This window comes from Cibotium barometz, chromosome 8 (assembly GCF_041138505.1).
Source record: "Cibotium barometz isolate CiBa-2024 chromosome 8, ASM4113850v1, whole genome shotgun sequence".
NCBI lineage: Eukaryota > Viridiplantae > Streptophyta > Polypodiopsida > Cyatheales > Cibotiaceae > Cibotium > Cibotium barometz.
In genome coordinates this window covers 21,489,276-21,508,947 of record NC_141053.1, presented here as the reverse complement: position 1 = coordinate 21,508,947, position 19,672 = coordinate 21,489,276, and the positions used below count along the sequence as shown (strand labels likewise).

The 19,672-nt window shown below is 38.5% G+C and overlaps 1 protein-coding gene across 1 annotated transcript; it reads right to left on the bottom strand.

Annotated features, from left to right (window-relative positions):
• Positions 1-2,990: 2,990 nt before the first annotated feature.
• Positions 2,991-5,615, bottom strand: DHNAT1 (Thioesterase superfamily protein). The gene is made up of 3 exons (XM_086801473.1): positions 5,224-5,615; positions 3,630-3,821; positions 2,991-3,521 (listed from the first exon to the last, which is right to left on the bottom strand). The coding sequence occupies exons 1-3, from the start codon at positions 5,389-5,391 to the stop codon at positions 3,354-3,356; spliced, it is 528 nt and encodes a 175-aa protein (XP_086657599.1). The 5' UTR covers positions 5,392-5,615; the 3' UTR covers positions 2,991-3,353.
• Positions 5,616-19,672: the final 14,057 nt, after the last annotated feature.

Here is a 19,672-nt window from a genome sequence, read left to right as displayed (position 1 = left end):
TTTGTACTATTTTTTAGTTTTCTTACTTGAATGTAATTTTTTTTCATGTTTTTTCTTTCTTTCTTTCTAATGCTTTATATTTTATTATTATGTACTTCTTTTAACATGCTTGTCTAATTGTTTAGCTTAGCTTTTGTCTTTCTTTCTTTTTATTGTTACAGAATTTTTATAAATGTATGCATTCTCTTTATGTGTCTCTATTGCTTGACTTTCTCATTATCCTTTCGTTTCTTTCTTTAGTGATCTCTCTCCCATTTTTAGTTTTACTTCTTATCTTTCAAATTTAAAAACTAAAATTAGTTTGTATTGTTTTTGGCTTTGCGCAGAGACTTAGTGTTGTATATACTTCTCTGAGGCCACACACACACACACACACATATATATATATCTTCATATATAAGTGTGCGTGTGTGTAGAGCTAGTTGTTTTAGGGTGTTTCAACTTTCAAGTAAGAATGCATAATGATACTACTTTATTATCATCGTGATTGCTTATGTAGAGTTTAGGAAAGTAAACTTATCAAATGAGTTGCCTTGCAGGTTTGTATAGTATTGAAAGTACTTTGAGTGCTTCAAGTCTTGGTAAGGACTCCTCTATACCTCAATCTTCATCCTCTAACTTGATAGGCTTGGCATCTGTATGTAGTTCTTAAGGATGTCAAATTATCTTAGACGTATTAGTAACATAGTTTTATAGAATGTGCATGCTTCATTGTGAATAGATAAACTTTTTCAAATGCATGTACAGGAACCTTTTTCTCTTCAAAGAGCAATGGTGCTTAGCAACAACCACTAAACATTTATGAAGATGTCATACCAGGATTGGAAACATGCTTGCTTGCTTCTTTCAAGTATGATTTCTAGTCTCTTTATTTCAACTATGTGAAGTTGTATCAATGGCAAAATGCAACATCTTAAGGTTTAAATGTTATAGCACATATACACTATGAAATGTATATTATGATGGTTTAGAAAAGTAGTAGAAGGATAGCATATTTAAGTTTAAATTTTATAGCACATGTACATTATGAAATGCATGTTATGATGGTTTAGAAAAGTCATAGAAGGATATGGTCCGCCTTCTTCAAGTAGCAAGAGGGACTGAGATTCTTCATTCTTGTATGAAGAGGATCATGCCGCCTAAAATTTTGAAATACCTATTCAACTTGTAACGAGGAGGATTAATGGCCAATTCATTAAAAAAAATTTCCCGAACCCTACGTTGTATGGCTCTCGGGTACTAGTCAATGTCGTTTTCAGTAAAACGTGTGCTCCCATTCACTAAAAAATGTGGACTGCATTTTTCCCATGTGTGTGCGTGCCACGTTTTTGGTAGGACGTGTGCTCCCACTCACTCAAAAATGTGGACTGCATTTTTTCCCATGTGTGTGTGCACGTGTACGTGTATGAGCGAGAGAAAGAGAGCATGTGCACATGCATGTGCACGTGCACGCATGTGTATGAGAGAGAGAGAGAGAGAGAGAGAGAGAGAGAAAACAATCAGCTTTGGTTCATTAGACCCAAGCACGTGAGGCAATGTTTTAATACAACAAAACGAAAAAGGCACCTTCAGGCCATGTATGGACTGTTTCTAAGTGATGTGAAACTTCCTTAAGAAGCAGCAATAGCCATGGACTGGACTTCCCCTTTAACTTCCCCTTTAACAAGAGATGTATAGACGTCACCCCTTTTCTGAAAGAAATATATAGATGTCCACATCCCTTAAGGACAAGAAGGGAGCATTGGTGGCACAAGCTAGGCAATTCAAAAAATTAAGCTATTCCGTGGAGCAAGCATAGACCTGGCATATCATCTCAAGCTCTGGTCTTCCATGCTATTACCCCCATGAAGCTAGGCGCAAACACGATCTACAATACCCATTCTCTTTGAGCTCTACCTCAAAGGCAAAGCTTGTGTGCATGTGCACGTGCACGTGTGTGTGTGTGTGTGAGAGAGAGAGAGAGAGAGAGAGAGAGAGGCATTCATGCAATTTGATAAGTGCATATTTTGTTCTTAGAGCAAAGTAGCGTGACTAACAAAACAAGCTCGAGGTAGATCTCAAATCACAAGGAGCCGTACTAGGCTTGGGCAACATAAACTGCATAAAACAATAACATAAGACATACTTAGAAGTGTCATGGCTCTAACCAACTTGTTTTCCCGCATGATAAAGTTGTAGGCACAAGAGAACAAGTATAACTAGGATACCTAAGAATACATAACTAGGAAGTACAAGAATACATCATTATTTTGATGTGTCAATACCATGCATGTGTGATATGTTAAATGCAGAATAGCTAACGTACGTATTCAGTCTATGTAGACAGGCATCAAATATATCAAAACGAATACATAACTAGGATACATAAGAATACATAACCAAGATACACAAGCATACATCATTATTTTGATGTGTCAATACCATGCATGTGTGATAAGTTGGATGCAGAATGGCTAACGTATGTATTGTGTCCATGTAGACAGGCATCAAATATTTCCAAAAGCCGCCCTCTGATGATTTGCTAACACTAAACACACAACAAAGAGACCATGAGACTGAAAGCCGCTCTCACAGATAGAAAATGCGCGATATATTGCCCATTACAAGTCACCTAAAAGCAAAGAACTCTTTATTCTTCCTTCCAAAGCAAGGACAGCATCGATTCATGGCATCCCCAACTTGGTAGAGCCTACACAAGAATACATCATTATTTTGATGTGTTAATACCATGCATGTGTGATATGTTGGACGCAGGATGGCTATCGTATGCATTGTGTCCATGTAGACAGGAATCAAACCTTTGAAAAAGCTGTCCTCTGATGAATTGCTAACACTAAACACACAACAAAGAGGCCACAAGACTGAAACCAGCTCACAGATAGAAAGCACGCAATATATTTCCCATTACAAGTCACCTAAAATAAAAGCACTTCATCACTCTCTATTCTCCCTTCCAGAGCAAGGCCAGCATCAATTCACGGCATCCACGATTTGGTATAGCCACAGCTTTTTATAAAGAACCTTAAATACCTTGCTTTGGCATTCACAAGAATCACATTCTTGCAAATACATTACTGCAACTGCAGTCTTAAGTATTTACCAAGCATCACATTCTTGCAAATACATTACAGCAACTGTAGTTTTGAATAATGTTACAAACAGGGAAGCCCTCCGGTTTTAGTCATTATTTACTTGGACCAAACCTCCATAGCAGTTAATCCTAGTCTGCTGATTTTGCCCGTGTCTTGAAGGCAACCCCTTTTTGAAACATCATCTCTTGAAATGGCCTCCTTGAAGTAAGCAATGATGTTTATTTATTATCATTCTATTGATACAGCCATACATACACCATTTTAGAGCCGGGCAAATACCTTCAGCTGCTGATCATACTCGCTTGCTTGTCCAGTCAAACCAGCCATTAGTGTCACTCTTGACACAGCAAGCTTGGTGCCATGGTCTCGGTTCTGCTCAGAGCCTGATTGCGTAGAATCAGAAACCTTTGAGAAGGTTACATCCCATACCTAAATGCATGAAAGAACAGCATAAGTACGATTCATCAACATACAAGAATACACAAGCTCAATGCTCAAAAGATAAGCAGAACAGCAAAAAAAGAATAAAACACATACATGTAATCTTTTTCCAATATGAACAGGCTTGGCTGAAACAAAGACCTCAGTTCCTATTGGTGCGGCTCTCAAGTGGTTGATGTTTAGCTCAACCCCAGCCACGCGTTGAAAACCAGATGCAATATGGGCAGCTGTGCTGGCAAGAGACTCTGCAATCAAGGCGGACACTCCACCATGAAGCACACCAAAAGGCTGCTTCAGGTAAAATCAAGGCAGAAGTCAGTGACTCAGCTCATTTCACATGACACACATGACACACATGACTACAGCTGTCTACTTGCTTTTCTTAATAGACAGGCTATCCCATATAACTTCCACTATTCGAGGCATCTGAGGGGTTGTATTAGAGAACTATACTTACGTGGATTACACACCTCAACACTGCTTATCCCCCATACTTTAGAAAAGATATTAATGACCATGGTAAAAAGTCCCTACAAGTGTGCTTGTGAAGTGCAGACACTTCTTCACAGGAACAGTGAGGTAGACAACATATTTCCGTCCAGACCAACAGGACATTAGCCCAGGCCCCGCCCACTGCTTGAGAGGGGGCCCTCTCATAGGTATTTGGCAGCCTAGGAAAGTTGAAGTTACAGAAGTACAACAGATGTTTGGCAGTATTGACAACTTACAAGGCTTTTTTACATCATTCCCTGCTGGATTGGGCAGGCCATATATGTAACATACCTTCATTTGTCCAACTTGTAGTATCAAAATGCACAGCTTGAAGCACCTACAGATAGATGTCTGCTGCCAACGAGTCACTTGTCGAAACTCCCCACCCATGGATGCCATTCAGGGTCCCTCTACATGGTCCTCAATGCATGGAACTGGGCCCATCCGAAAGCGCCCCTTGACATTCCCCATTCATGCATTACAGGGTTAACTGTAGGTCAATATGCATCCCCTGGTTGGAATTGACTGCCTCAACATAATTGCCCACTCATCATGACCCAGGGTCATGAGAGGGTGAATCTGGACTACGTAATCTGACAGGTTTATTTTCCAAAATATTTCTGGATATTTACCACATCAGCATATACATTCCCCACTTGCTGACGTGGGAGGTAGCATACCACAACTGTGGAAGAATCCTCACTCCCCGTGCCCTGGCCTGACGTATGAACTGCAATGTTCTCATTCACCAGGCGCATGATGGAGTAGAAAATCTTTCCTCAGGGAAAGACCGACCCCACCCTTTCCCAGCAGTCAAGAAAGAGGGGAATCATCTAAGGGCACATCGGCTTCAGTAGAAAGCATTCCCGATGAGATGGGGACAGGCAGCTGCCCCAAATACCTGAGATGACAACAGGCAGCTGCAGGAAATTTTGACCAATCATCCCTGCATTTGGACGGCAATGTGCAGTAGCAGGGAATTGCAATTCCGAAAATTGCACATCCGTGCTCATAACCATGGGACGCTTACCATCCATGGCATGGGGCATATTTCAAGGGGATGTGTGTATGAGGCCCTCGACATGATCCTCTGACCATCCTCATCGTTGGGATGGATCCATATGTCAGAAGCCCTTTGGCACAATAAGAACTCACAAGCCTACAATCAGATGACTGTAAAGAAGGCGGTAAAAACTACCTGGCAAGACTTCTTGCTGACGACAAAACGGCCTGCGACGCAATGAGGGGAGGTCTGCTCCAGTTTGAAGCCGATGAACTTCATGGGCTCCTCCAGCAGCTGCTCATGAAGGGAGGAAGCCTGCCCGTCGTCCACCTTGCCTTCAAGCAAGGGGCCGGGTTTGGCCATGTCAAAGGCTATGCGCGCTCTCTCTGTGTGTGTGTGGCGCGCGCTGCGTGTGTGTGGAGCGGGGGGGCCCTGCGGCGCTCTCTCTCGCTCTCTAAACGCAATACTACAAAGAAAAGTGCAGTACAGTCTTTCTCTCTCTCTGTGAGAGGCTCTCTTGAGTCTCTCTCTCTCTCTCTCTACACTCAATACTACAGAGAAAAGTGCAGCACAGTCACGCAGCAACACATTACCTATCCCATGTGTTGCTATCCCATCCACGTATTTATGGTGCCGGGTTCGGCCATGTCAATGGCTACATGAGCTCTCAACCCGGCACATGTCAATGGCTGCATGCGTTCTCTCTCTGTGTGTCCGTGTCTCTCTCTCCCTCCCCCTTTCTCTACACGAGGCCCTGACTAAGAAAACGGGTGACGATACCGTAAACCCATCCCATCCACGTGTTTATCGTGCATTGATTTCACGATACCAGCACCATTGACACTTGCCGGTCCCGTGATTCCATTCATATAGCCGATTTTATCGTGGACCTATTATAAATTTAATGTCAAAACAAACAAAGATTATAAATGCATTTTCGTTGGAATGTTTCTTTCTGGGGCCCGTAGTGCAACCACTGCGCACAGCTGGCATTGAAGTCCATAAAAAATCTACCAAAAAAGGATATTTTATTAGGGAATACTTTTTTTTATGAAGACAATTTGCCCAACTTTGAATTTGAGAAATCCCTAGCGTTTGGTGTGCACCCAAAGGTATGCGTATGAAAATTTCTTGGTCAAAAGATTGTTCCCAAGAAATCCGATACCCCAAAAGTAAGCCTCCATGGTAGCTTCTGCAACCACGGGAGGACTGTTTTTCCAGCATTCCTCCTTTCTTGGACCAGACTTTAAGAGTGGGTCTGGTTCCAACCGAGTTTTCAATAAAGAGTTGTAAGTGGTAATCTGGTCTTGATTGTATGACAGCTTTTGAATAGTTAATATAAATAATTATTATTGATCCCAAAACAAAAGATTTCTTGGTCAAAGATGTGTGTGAAAATCCTTTTTTGCTACATATGGAGTGTGAAAATTAAGTAATAGAACCTTGGAGTTCTCCTCAAAGATACTTAGGGATAGGATGTTGACACTTGGCTTTATTTTGATGTAAAAAGCTTTTGTTGTTTCACTAATTTATAAACCATGCATTTTCTAATGCACAAGTGGAGGTTTTGGAAGGTTTCCAAATTTTCCCTCATGCGTCATGAATGAGTCATCATGAACAAGTCATACACATGCAATTGACAACTATAGTATAGAAAAGAAGAGTCCTATGAATGAGTCATCATGAACAAGTCATACACATGCAATTGACAACTATAGTATAGAAAAGAAGAGTCCTCTCAACTCCAGCAACCCTATAAAAAAGTGGACCACAAAGAGGAGGGTTGAAAAAACAGTGTAATTTTTTCTTTAAAAAAGGTGACTATGGTAGTGTAGGGTTGGTAAGTCATAAAGCAAGAAAAGTAGTGTAAGATTGGTTGAGATAGTCTAGCCTCCATGTGTTTTATGCTCTTTCTCATTATGAAAAATGCATGATTGCATAGTCATGGAGAAAACTTGGCCTAGATAGTCCCAACCTAAAAGTACTTTTGTTGAACATTGTTTTTCTCTAAATAATAAGCAAGATTATGAAAACACTAGGAGTGATATACTTTTCTCCCTCAAAATCTATCATAGATAAGATCTTTCATTCATACTCTAGTAACTAGTAGGTACTTAGGCATTATTCTTTTAAGAACAATGCACAATAGCCATGTAAATAATGACAGGGTGATTGCACAAGATCAGCGCCATGGATATATTATTGAAATATAAGCTATTACAATGACATTCTCTCTCTCCACCTATGGTGGGTCAGGTCCTTAAATTGGTGGATGAGCTCCTTTACTAGTGTGCCTTAGATGATTCCCATGAGTAAATTGTAAAGACAAGACCCAAGGGAGGCTATTTATACTGAATTAGTGTAGCTACCTAGGTCTAAATGTGGCCACCTAGATCAAATTCCAGTTGTGTTCACACTACGTCGTCCACTAGCCTCCAAAACTATTTCTACACACATAATACAAGCTTGTGGGCACATGCCCTTACCCTGCCCATGTATACAAGACTAAGTCCCCTAGTCAAGTAAACACGAAAGGCCTTGGACAATCTTTGGATTATCTCCCAAAGGAGCTCACAACATTAATATGTCCATTGAGAAGAATGCAGGGAAGAGGGTGAGCTTGAGCTCCTTTGCAAGCTTTCTTCTTTACACACACACACACACACACACACACACAAACAAGAGTAGACAAGATGAAGTCCATTAGTTAAGTAAACACAAAAGACCTTGGACAATCTTCAAATCTCCCGAAGGAGCTCATAACATGGAGATGTCCATTGAGAACAATTTGGGGGAGAGGGTGAGCTCCTTGCAAGCTTTCTTCTTTACACACACACACACGCGCGCGCGCATAAGAGTACACAAGCACATAAGAGAGAGATAGATAGCTAAAGTTCCCACTATCTTCTTCATTGCTCTATAGCCATAACATAAAGAAAAGAGTACACACTATAATAGAAAGTACTCTACTACTAAAACATACAAGGTCCATAGTGTGAACTTGACTACACAACCATAACATAAAGAAGGTTACACACTATAAAAACTATAACTCAACCATGACTTTTGTTTGGTTAATCCTCTCCTTTGTTTTCTCCTCCAATGTGCCACTCATTTATGGTTGCTTTGCTTCCTCTCTCTCTCTCTCTCTCTCTCTCTCTCTCTCTCTCTCTCTCTCTCTCTTTCAAGCTCTCTCTCTCTCTCAAGCTCTCTTAGTTTTTTTGTTCCATGACTTAGCATCTGTTTATAAGGATGAATTCATGAAATATTTTATATATTACGATGTCGTGTAATTATGGATTCTTAAAATAATTCATGGAATATTTTTATTCCTAGGTTTTTATGTTATGAATTCTCCTAGACGGGTTTAGATTGGGATTCCTTTCTAAATCCGGGCGATTATAGCGTATTTACGCGTACGCGGGTGAATTCGTACATGCGTGGGAAGTATTGGTTGCATCATCTTATTGATATGAAATTTTATATGGATGTTTATTTTTAATCAATTAATTTATTAATTGACTAGCGTAGTATATGTAAGTGCAAATCATTGGATGTGATAATGGAAGCAAGCTGGTGGTGGTCAGGAATACATTTTGTGAGACTCAACTTTGGGTGTCGATAGATACGTATGCTCAAAATGACTATTGTGAATAATCTAAGATTGATTATTATTATAATTATCTTTATTCAAATCAAAAGTAAAAATAAATATACTTTAATATTATATATATATATACACTAAAAAGCTAATGATAAAAAAAAGTAAACTTTTCTTAAAATAGACCTCGCCAAAGTAGCCTATTTTTACATACAATCAAATTTAGCGAAACGGCCCGCACTAGGGTTGTAAACTGACACTATTCCCTTAATTTTAAGTAGGAACTCGACTATATTATGGCAAAAGACCAGAGTGCTGCAGCTTCTCTGCAAGTTGCAGGCATGTACCTACATACAAGGAGCTAAGATATGCTAAGACATGCAAACGTCTACATAGAGTATCAGTTTCTTTTATTATACCTACATATAGGGATCCAAGACAGAGACGAGAGAGCTACAACTGCTCTGCAAGTTGCAGGCCTATACCTACATATAGGGAGCCAGAGATAGGAAAACATCTATAGAGAGTATCAATTTCTTTTACTGTTTTTCTTATATGGTTTAATTATTTCATGAGAGAGAGAGAGAGAGAGAGAGAGAGAGAGAGAGAGAGAGAAATTAAACATGTTTTGTAAGAATTGTAGGTTCCTTGGATGAAGCTCTCCTTTCTTTCTATATTCTCTTTTCTTCTTCGATGAGATGTCTCCAAAGAGAGTGATTGTACCAAATTACTTCATATCTTAATAAATCATTGAAATACTCATGTGTGAGACTGGGTCTCACACATGGGGGGGGGCAAATTGGACCCAATATGGTGTTTATGTCTCTATGCTTTATTTTATTGTAAATTATTATTTGAAGTGAAATTTTAATTATTTTGATTTCGATTTGCTCCACTGCGCAACAGCATCTTTCATGGAGAGATTGTACTTATTTTTTAGTCTCATAGACCCTTTAAGTCTTTTGAGAAGATGTTAATATATCTATCTTTCTTTCTCACGCATACAAGAAGCAAGCAAGCATGAGGCATAATACACAATCTAGTCCTCTCTCTCTCTCTCTCTCTCTCTCTCTCTCTCTCTCTCTCTCTCTCTCTCTCTCTCTCTCTCTAGCTAAGAGTTCTTTGACTATACATAAGAATGTCCCTACAATAGTCATAAATTGGCTTATATACTAAGCCTTGTGTTTATAGTATAACCGATCAAAACTTAAAAAGTAAGAACAAAAGATTGGAGGCTTTTACATTGCTTTGGACTTCAAGGTTACAAACTCAAAACTCTTAAACTTAAAACTTTTTAACTCCATTGTAAAAAAGTATATACAATATGTGTTAAACCCCAAAGGTTCCATCCTCGAAAGCTCATATGTATAGAAGCTTGTGATTTTATGATAGCCCTCTATAATCTTTTGTTGGAATTATTCGAATTACATGGCATTTATATACAATATGTGTTAAACCCTAAAGGTTCCATCCTCGAAAGCTCATATGTATAGAAGCTTATGATTTTATGATAGCCCTCTATAATCTTTTTGTTGGAATTATTCGAATTATTTGGCATTTATGGATTTATTTGATGGATATTTATTTTATGTGCAAGCGAGACTGATCACCTCTAACTTGTCACATATTTTGAGCTTATATTGTGAATGTCAGTGTAGATTAGTGGTAGGGTTAGTGTGCGGGATGTGCATGGATCCATTGGGCTTGCTTCAACAGAAATTTATTGACACATGGCGCCCGACGATTATTTATGATCGGAAATAGATATTTTATGTGCACATTAGTGTGCAACATTTTATATATATTAGTTCTATTTCATGAGTGAACCTTAGAGTGTTCACATTTTTGTATTTAGGCTTATGCAAACCCAATGTGGAGATCCATTTTTTTGGCTACATGTATTTTTGGCTCTTGCTTTTTATACAAGGAAACATATTTAAATACACCATAAAGAGGACGTGAGCCACTCTCATGGTGGGGAAGATTTAACCTATTCTTGTGTCACGTGCATAAGCTTTTATCTATTTTTGAGCTTGAGTATTTGTTTTAAGTTAATTTTTATAGAGGGCCAACCGTGAGCTTCCAATATTGGTATCAGAGCTAGAGCCAGGGATCTGAGAGAATTGTGCCGTCGTACTTTTCTTAGAAAAAAAAAAGAGTTGTGTATTGGGCACTTAGACGGCCAAGATTGTTGTCCTTTGTGTGAAGATGAGGAACATCGACACAAAACCCTAGAGTAACACCAATTGTCAGAGCGCCGCCTGTCTACCATCTACAGTACAGTGGACAGAGCACTGGCCACCTGCAATCGAATATATCGGCTGTTGTAGGCTCACCGCCTAACAAGTACCGACCACCAGCACATAGGCGAGCATAAGGGGTACTTAGTACAGCCACCAAGCGCGGAAACACAACAAGCACCGACAAACAGCAAGTGCACTGGCAACAACGGACGTCAATAGCATCGGTGGATGATAAGCACATTGGTGACCTCATCTCCCCAAATCTTGAGCGCGAGTGTCTCCTAAGACACAATGACAAAGTGAGGCCTTTTCTCCCCTTTATACCTAGTTGGCTTATTTTTTTCAACACCATGTGGGATTACCAAGTGCTTACCTAGTTGGAAGCCCATGGTGAAACCGTGAGAAGAGAAGATGTCATGCCTCCTGAAGATAATCGCTTGAGCAAGGTTCTCAAATCCCGTTTTCGACTCACAAACGGACTCACAAGGACTCCAAGATCAGCCGTCGCGCATTCACGTTCTCCAAATTTGAAGGTAAAAAAGATGGTCGTTTAGTTCTTTCTTGGTTGACTCAATTTGATGATTATTTTGCTGGTGAATGCTTCTCTGAGGAAGATAAAATAAAGTATGCTACTAATCATTTGAGTGATCGAGCTTCATTGTGGTGGAACGCACTTCGCATGGGTCCTACCAAGTCTCTCACATGGGATCAATTCCAAGACAAATTCAAGCATGCTTTTCTTCCTCTACAATTCCACCTTAACACTTGTCGAGCATGGAATCTTCTCCGCACGACAGATCGTGATACTATTTCTCAATACACAGAGAGATTTTAGCAATCACTTCTTATGATTTATAAGCTCAAGGATGTTCCTGAAGAGTCACTCCAACAAAAGTATGAAGATGGTCTTGTTCCACCCCAAACCCAATTCTAGTCACAATAGTAATGCACCCACTCCTCACCCTACCCAACCTCGTTAAGGCAATAATGTGCCTACATGCTTCAAGTGTCATCGAGTGGGACATTGAGCCGACAAGTGTACCTTTCGTCCTACTCAAGTGGCACAAGTTCACAATATCGAAGACGACACATACTACGATGGTGATGGTGATACAGCTTTGGATTGGACGGAAGAACAACTCAATGAAGAAGTGGGTACGCAAAGCAAATTGGCAGGTACTTCAATCACTCCTCACTCTTTGCTTCGTATGAAAGGATCTATTAATGGAAATGATATCACTATTTTGCATGATGATGGTAGCATGCATGATTTTATTTGTGAAAAGGCAGTTCATAGGTTGCATTTGGAGACTCATCCTTCGTGTTATAAGGTTGAATCTACATTTCAAGGCACTCTACATGGGAACTCGTGAAGTATGTGACCTTGAGATACAAATTGGACCTTATAAACAAAAATGAAACTTTCTCATTGCACCTTTGCATTCTAGTGACATCATACTTGGTATGCCATTTAGACATGAATTCAATCCACATATTTATTATTTCATGCATACTATGGATTTCACACATAATGGTACCCTCATGCAATTAGTTGGTGATCGTTCTCTTGAGATGTATCCATTATTATCCCATACCCAAGCTAAACGTGCACTTCAGAAGCAATCACGTGCATACATCATTTTAGTTAATGAAGTGCAAGTAGTTGAAAATAATCTCACTCCTTCTCAGCAAGCATTCATGGCTAAGTTTCAGGATTGTTTTGTAGATGATTTACCTCCTACCTTACCTCTTTCACGTCTTGAAGACCATATTATAGAGATTATTCCGGGTAGCCAACCACGTCATAGAGCTCCTTGTCGTACAAATCCTCTTGAACAAAAAGAAATAGAACGCCAAATTAGAGAATTATTAGACAAGAAATTTATTCGACCCAGTAGTTCTCCTTTTGGTGCACCTGTTGTTCTTGTTGAAATAAAAACTAAGACTTACCACATGTGTATTGATTATAGAGCTCTCAATAAGGTCAGAGTTAAGAATAGATATCCCATCCCTCGTGTTGTTGATTTGCTAGACAAGCTTAAAGGTGCATCTGTCTTTAGTAAAATTGATTTGAAATCTAGATATCATCAAGCTCGAATGACTAGTTCTGACATTTATAAAACTGCTTTTCGTACTCAAACTGGTCATTATGAATTTTTGGTTATACCTTTCGGTCTAACCAATGTACCTACTACTTTTGCACGCATGATGAATTGTATATTTCTTGACCATCAGAATTGCGTCATTGGTTTCTTTGATGATTTTCTTGTCTTTAGTAAGAATCGTGTAGAACATCTTGCATTTGTGTTTAATCTTCTTTTAAAAAATCAACTTTATGCTAATCCGGATAAAAGTCTATTTTCCAAGATGAAATTGAGTACTTAGGCCACATTGTTTCAAGTGGAACGTATCAAAGTTGATCCAAAAAAGGTAAAAGTCATTGAAACTTGGCCTACTCCAACATGTGTTAAAGAAGTTAGATCTTTTCTTGGTTTGGCTATTTTTATAAGAAGTTTGTTCGTGATTTCTCCTTGATAGCACTTCCTTTAACAATGCTGCTTAAAAAAGGTCTAGTTTTTCGATGGGGTGAAGGCAAAAAAAATAATCATTTGATATACTAAAATATTTGTTGACTCATGCCCCTATCCTCCAACTTCCAGACTTTACTCGACCATTCTTCCTCGTAGGGTAGTCACTCATGCTAGTGGCTCAGGAATCGGTGCTATCCTCATGCAGGATGGACATCCTTTGGCTTTTGAGAGTAGAAAATTGACACCTTATGAACTTTCGTATAGTACATATGACAAGGAATTATTAGCAGTTGTCCATGCCTTATGCATGTGGAAACATTATCTTATGGGTTCTGAATTTATGATTAAGATTGACTAACAAAGTATTAGATATCTTCTTAATCAACATCTTATCTCAGAACATCATATTAAATGGGCATATTTTATTCAGAGTTTTCATCCTCTTATCCAATATCAACCTAGTAAAGTGAATGTAGTGGCTCATGCACGGCGCTTAGTCGATGACCTTCTATTTCTAACATTTCAGTGCTTGACATTCATTCTTTGCATGATATGCGTGATTCATATGTACAGATCGTGATTTTTATGATGTTTAGCACAAGTTAGAAACTAATAATTGGTTTCCTCTTCATGATTATGCATATAATGATAGTTTCATTTTCTTTCAAAAGCGTTTATGCATTACACTTCCTTATAGATCTTTTATTCATGAAGAGATGCATCGTTTCCCATATGTTGGTCATTGTGGCATTCTCACTACTCTTCTCACCATATAAGAATATTTTTACTGTCCACAATTAAAACATGATGTTGCTTCTTTTGTATCGGAATGTGTGACATGTTAGCGAGTTAAAAGATGCCAAGGAAAATAGTATGGGCTACTGATGCCTTTACCTATTCCCGCAACACCATGAGAATAAAATTTTATGGACTTCATAACTAGTTTACCTACCACATCTTCTCAAAATGATATGATATGGACAATTATGGATAGGTTTAGTAAGCAAGCTTATTTCATTGCATGTCGTAAAACATTGAATGCTTCACATGCTGCACAATTATTTATCAAAATTATCTTCCACAAATTGTGGTTTACCTCTAAAGTCATTATTTCATATCATGATTCTCGTTTTTGTAATCATTTTTGGATGGCATTGTTTTCAAACTTAGGCACAAAGATTGATTTTAGTTCTACATATCATCTAGAAAGTAATGGATAAACTGAGGCCACAAACAATACTATTTTAGATCTTTTAAGGTCTTACACTATCTCATCTCCTAAAATTGGGATCAATATTTGCATCTTTTGCAATTTGCATTGCAATTTTCATTGCAATTTGCATATAATAACGCACCTCATACAACCATTGGCAAAGCTCCTTTTGAGTTTGTCTCATGAAGTTCCAGTGGTCGCGATGATTTTTCCATGACTCATAAAATCGTATTTTGGCTGAAGCTGGTGAGTCTAGTCTTAAGGCTCAACAAGCTTATATTAAATAGGCTAACAAGCATATAAGACCAAAGACCAAAGACTTTTGAAGAAAATGATTTAGTTTACTTCGCATAGAAAAACGCAAACTAAAGTCTTTTGAGAAACATCCGGCCAAATTATCTCCATGATTTTATGGGCCTTTTAGAATTACTGCTAAGATCAATGCCAATGCTTATCATTTGTCCCTTATTGACCATTGGAATATTCATAATTTCTTTCACATTAGTCGACTTCGACCCTTTAAAGGTACACCATCTTTTACCCCCATTTATGATGACACACCTCTCCTAGAGGTAGATATAGAAATTTTAGTTCTTCAAGCAATTCTTGATCATGAGCAAACTACAACTTGCAATGGCAATGTTTATGTCAAATATTTGGTTAAGTACAAGAATCATCCTATTGAATAATCTCAGTGGATTCCAGACCATGCCCTTGCACACACTCAACCCTGATCGACTCCTTTCACAGACAGTTGTAATGAATTTTACACTTGGTCACTGATTTGAGGTATCACACGATTGGTAGTTTATTTTGGTATTTGATATTGATATGTGTGAAGGTCACCAATTTGAGGTATCACATCATTGGCAGTTTATTTTGGTATTTGGCATTGGTATGTGTGAAGGTCACCAATTTGAGGTATCACACATGGTTATTTTTTTCATGCAAAGGTCTCACCGAATTGAGGTATTGCATGAGGTTTTGATATTGTGGATTTCTGTGATGGATATTTTGAACTTCATATTTTCTTTTGTGCAAAGGTCACCGAATTGAGGTATCGACTTTGAGGTATTGCATGTTTAGCAATTGAGGACAGTTGCTTTTCACTAGGGGGGAGGAATGTTGGAATTATTCAAATTATTTGGCATTTATGGATTTATTTGATGGATATTTATTTTATGTGCAAGCGAGAGTGATCACCTCTAACTTGTCACACATTTTGAGCTTATATTGTGAATGTCAGTGCAAATCAGTGGTGGCAGGGTTAGTGTGTGGGATGTGCATGGATCCATTGGGCTTGCTCATCACAAAACGAAAATTTATTGACGCATGGCGCGTGGCGATTATTTATGATTGGCAATGGCAGTGATATTTTATGTGCACATTAGTGTGCAACATTTTGATATACATTAGTTCTATTTCATGAGTGAACCTTAGAGTGTTCACATTTTTGTATTTAGGCTTATGCAAACCCAATGTGGAGATCCATATTTTTGGCTACATGTATTTTTGGCTCTTGCTTTTTGTACAAGGAAGCATATTTAAATACACCATGAAGAGGACGTGAGCCACTCTCATGGTGGGGGAGATTTAACCCATTCTTGTGTCACGTGCATAAGCTTTAATCTATTTTTTGAGCTTGAGTATTTGTTTCAAGTTTATCTTTATAGAGGGTCAACCGTGAGCTTCCAATATCTTTTCTCCTCTAAATATTCCTAATGAAATTGTCATAAGTAGTAGTAGTATGGGGTCCATAAGTTGGTATCAAACACCTCCTTAAATGTTGTGAGGTAACTACCGATAAATATCCGACCCTTTAAAGATTGGGACAAGTGCTAAGGTCTAAGTTGAGGTTAGGTACCACTACACTTCATAGTTTTCTCTCAATTGATTAATAAGAAGAACTATGATAGTGTTCTCCATTGCTTGCATTGGAGAATCCTGCAAGCAATGGAGTTCTCCATGTAGTGTTCTCCATTGCTTGCATTGGAGAATCCTGCATTGTTCTTCATTTCTTGAATTGATGCTCTATGTGCTCCTTCATTGCTCTTGTGACATCAAAGCTAGACGGATTGAAGAGGGGGAGGTTGTATACAATATGGAGTCTCTTTGCTTTCATAGTAGCTGAAGCTGAAATTCGGTCCATCTGCTTTTGATTGGTAAGTGGTTTATGAAATTAATAAAACTATCTCTCTTTGTGGTGGAGAAGAGATTGCAAACTATAAGTGTTTTTGTAAGTTTTTATTAAATTACCATTAGACAAAATGTTGCACACATCATTCTAGTTAGGAAAGACATTGCCAAGCGTACCTTTGGATCCCACACAGACTCCAACATTCTAGTGAAGAAAACACTTGGCCATTAATTAAAGCAAACACTAAAACTACGCAAATGATCTATTTACTATTATTCTTAAGGTGTCACTTTGAGAGTGATCAATTTTCAAGCTGGAGAGATGGTAAGTGTGCTAGTATTGATAAAGAGTCATCATTGGCACACTACATTGACTTGTGTGGTTTATGCAATTAATAAAAGTTTCTCTCTTTTGTGTGGAAAGAGAGTTTGCAAACTGTAAGTTTCCAAAGCTCTTATTAAATTCCCATTAGATAAAATGTTGAGCTCATCAGTCTAGTCAGGCAAGACATTACCAAGTGTACCTTTGGATCCCACATAGATTCCAACATTCTGGTGAAGAAAACACTTGGCCATTAAACGAACCAAACTCTAAAACAAGGCAAAGTACTAGTGGTACTACATAAAAGTTGATTAGATTTGCAGAATCAAGAAAGCATGGTGTCATTTATTGAGGGATCAAACAAGCCCATGTAAATTAAAGGCAGTGTACTAGAAAACTTTTCCATAAATATAGTCTTCCATTTTCTTGAAATTCTACAATGTATCTTCATATCAAAGTCTTTGTGTGTGTGTGTGTGTGTGTGTGTGTGTGTGTGTGTGTGTGTGTGTGTGTGTGTGTGTGAGAGAGAGAGAGAGAGAGAGAGAGAGAGAGAGAGAGAGAGAGATCATTACTATAAAGTTAACAAAGAATGTGTGCACCCTTACAAATAAAAAGTGAGTGCAAGAATTAAATAATGAAAAGCACACATTGTGAGCAAGGAGAAAACTAATATGCATGAAAAAAAGATAAAGAAAAACTGTGCTTTTGATGGCTATCATTAAGCAACTCCAACTTAGAGGATCCAAACATTCAATTTTCATGTTATCCCTCATTAGAATACAATTGAGAAAGTTCTTATTTAAATGGTGCATGTACTAGATTATTTTCATTTTTCTGTAGTACTGATCTAGGTTGCATCCATTGGCTTGTCCCTATTGTTTGTCGTCATCACTCTATGAGAAGCCTTCTCTTTACGGTGGTGAGCTTTTTAGACATTGCCTAATTGTGTCACCCAAGTAGTTGCTAATGAATCCTAAGGAATTTCCCCTCACAACTAGGCCACTATTGTGGTAGATATGGATAACTTACAAGCCATAAGCAAGAACACGCCCACCGTCTCTCACACACACTAGAGAAGAGGATAAAACAAGGATAAGGTAGCAAGCAAACAACAAACAGGAGATCCCTATCTCGCACAAGGGGAAAGTCCCATTTTCATTAATTGAGTTATCTTCTATAACTTACTAAATGCTAGGGAACCTAGACTTAGTAAGAAAAAAACAAGAGCTCTCTTTCTCACACAAGGGAAAGTCCCATTTTCATTAATTAAGTTATCTTCTACAACTTATGGTGCTAGGGCACGTGGACTTACACGGTCAATCCAGTCTAAACTGTGTATATGTGTGTCCTAGGCTAACTAATGCATATCCCATTGATGAGACGGCATTACACTCGATCATCCCTTGTTTAAATTTTTATGAGTGCATTAGAGAAAAAAATTATTTGATACATAGTAAGTGCTAAAAACTCACTCGAATAGGCTAATTTATAAAGTGATGTTAAATAAATAAATTAATAATGCACACCATTCATAAACAGTATGTTTACATGTAAAAAATTATTGATGAGTCCCATTGAGATGTCAAGCTCAAGCAGTGTTGCGGACATTGATGACCTGCTTGAGTGATAGCTTTCACAATTACGCCATTTAGCATGGTTGGTGGGATTATGGGTGATATGTGGCCAATGGTTTATAGGCTACGTGATAGTCACTTTTTCTATATTAGAGTTGTGGCATAGTTATAGTGCTAGCTCGTGTAGTCGAGGTTCACACTATGGACCGACCTTTGTATGTTATAGTATGGCTAATGGTTTATAGGCTATGTGACAGTCACTTTATTGTATTAGAGTTGTGGCATAGTTATAGCGCCAGCTCGTGTAGTCGGGTTCACACTATGGAATGTCCTTTATAGTAGGAGAGTACTTTCCCTTATAGCATGTACTCTTTATCTCTTTATTTTATGGTTGTGGAGAAGAGAAGAGAATAGAAGAAGATTCAACCATCCATCTATCTTGTGTGCTTGTCTACTCTTATGTGTGTGTTTACTTACAAGGAGCTCAAGCTCTCCCTCTCCGCCATATTCATCTAAATGTCATAAATGGGGTTGCTCCCATATTAATTAATGCCATGCTAGAAACTTGGTTACCATATGTGGAGAGTTGGACTTTTAGCCTAGCTGGCTCAATGTTCAAGTCGTTATCTTTTAGTGATGTGAGTGCAGCCATGTTCATATGTATACTTTTGTTTGGCAATAGCTTCATGGTCCTTAGTCTCTGGCATGTTTTTCTTCCTTGTTGTTTCTGATTTTTATAGCCTTTTCTTGTGTGTACTTAGTGAAAAGATGCAGGGGGAAGAGAACACACAAGGTGAGAGGCTGAATATCTTCTTCTTCTTCACTCAACACTCAACACTCCATATACAAGATAAGAGTACACATAATATGAAAGGTACTCAACCAATACATACACGGGTTCTCTATAGTGTGAACCGAACTAAATGAGCTGGCGCTATAACTATGCCAGTCTCTAGAATGGCTGTCACACAGCCTGTCATCCCACTGGCCGCATATCACCCAATATCTCACCAACCATGCCAGT

What these genes read in the sequence shown, in the direction of transcription:
- DHNAT1 (XM_086801473.1), bottom strand. Translation starts at nt 5,391, where the DNA reads ATGGCCAAACCCGGCCCCTTGCTTGAAGGCAAGGTGGACGACGGGCAG. An exon ending in TCAGCAAGAAGTCTTGCCAG is followed by an intron (nt 3,822 to 5,223) that starts GTAGTTTTTACC and finishes TACCTGAAGCAG; the next exon opens with CCTTTTGGTGTGCTTCATGG. An exon ending in ATATTGGAAAAAGATTACAT is followed by an intron (nt 3,522 to 3,629) that starts GTATGTGTTTTA and finishes TCATGCATTTAG; the next exon opens with GTATGGGATGTAACCTTCTC.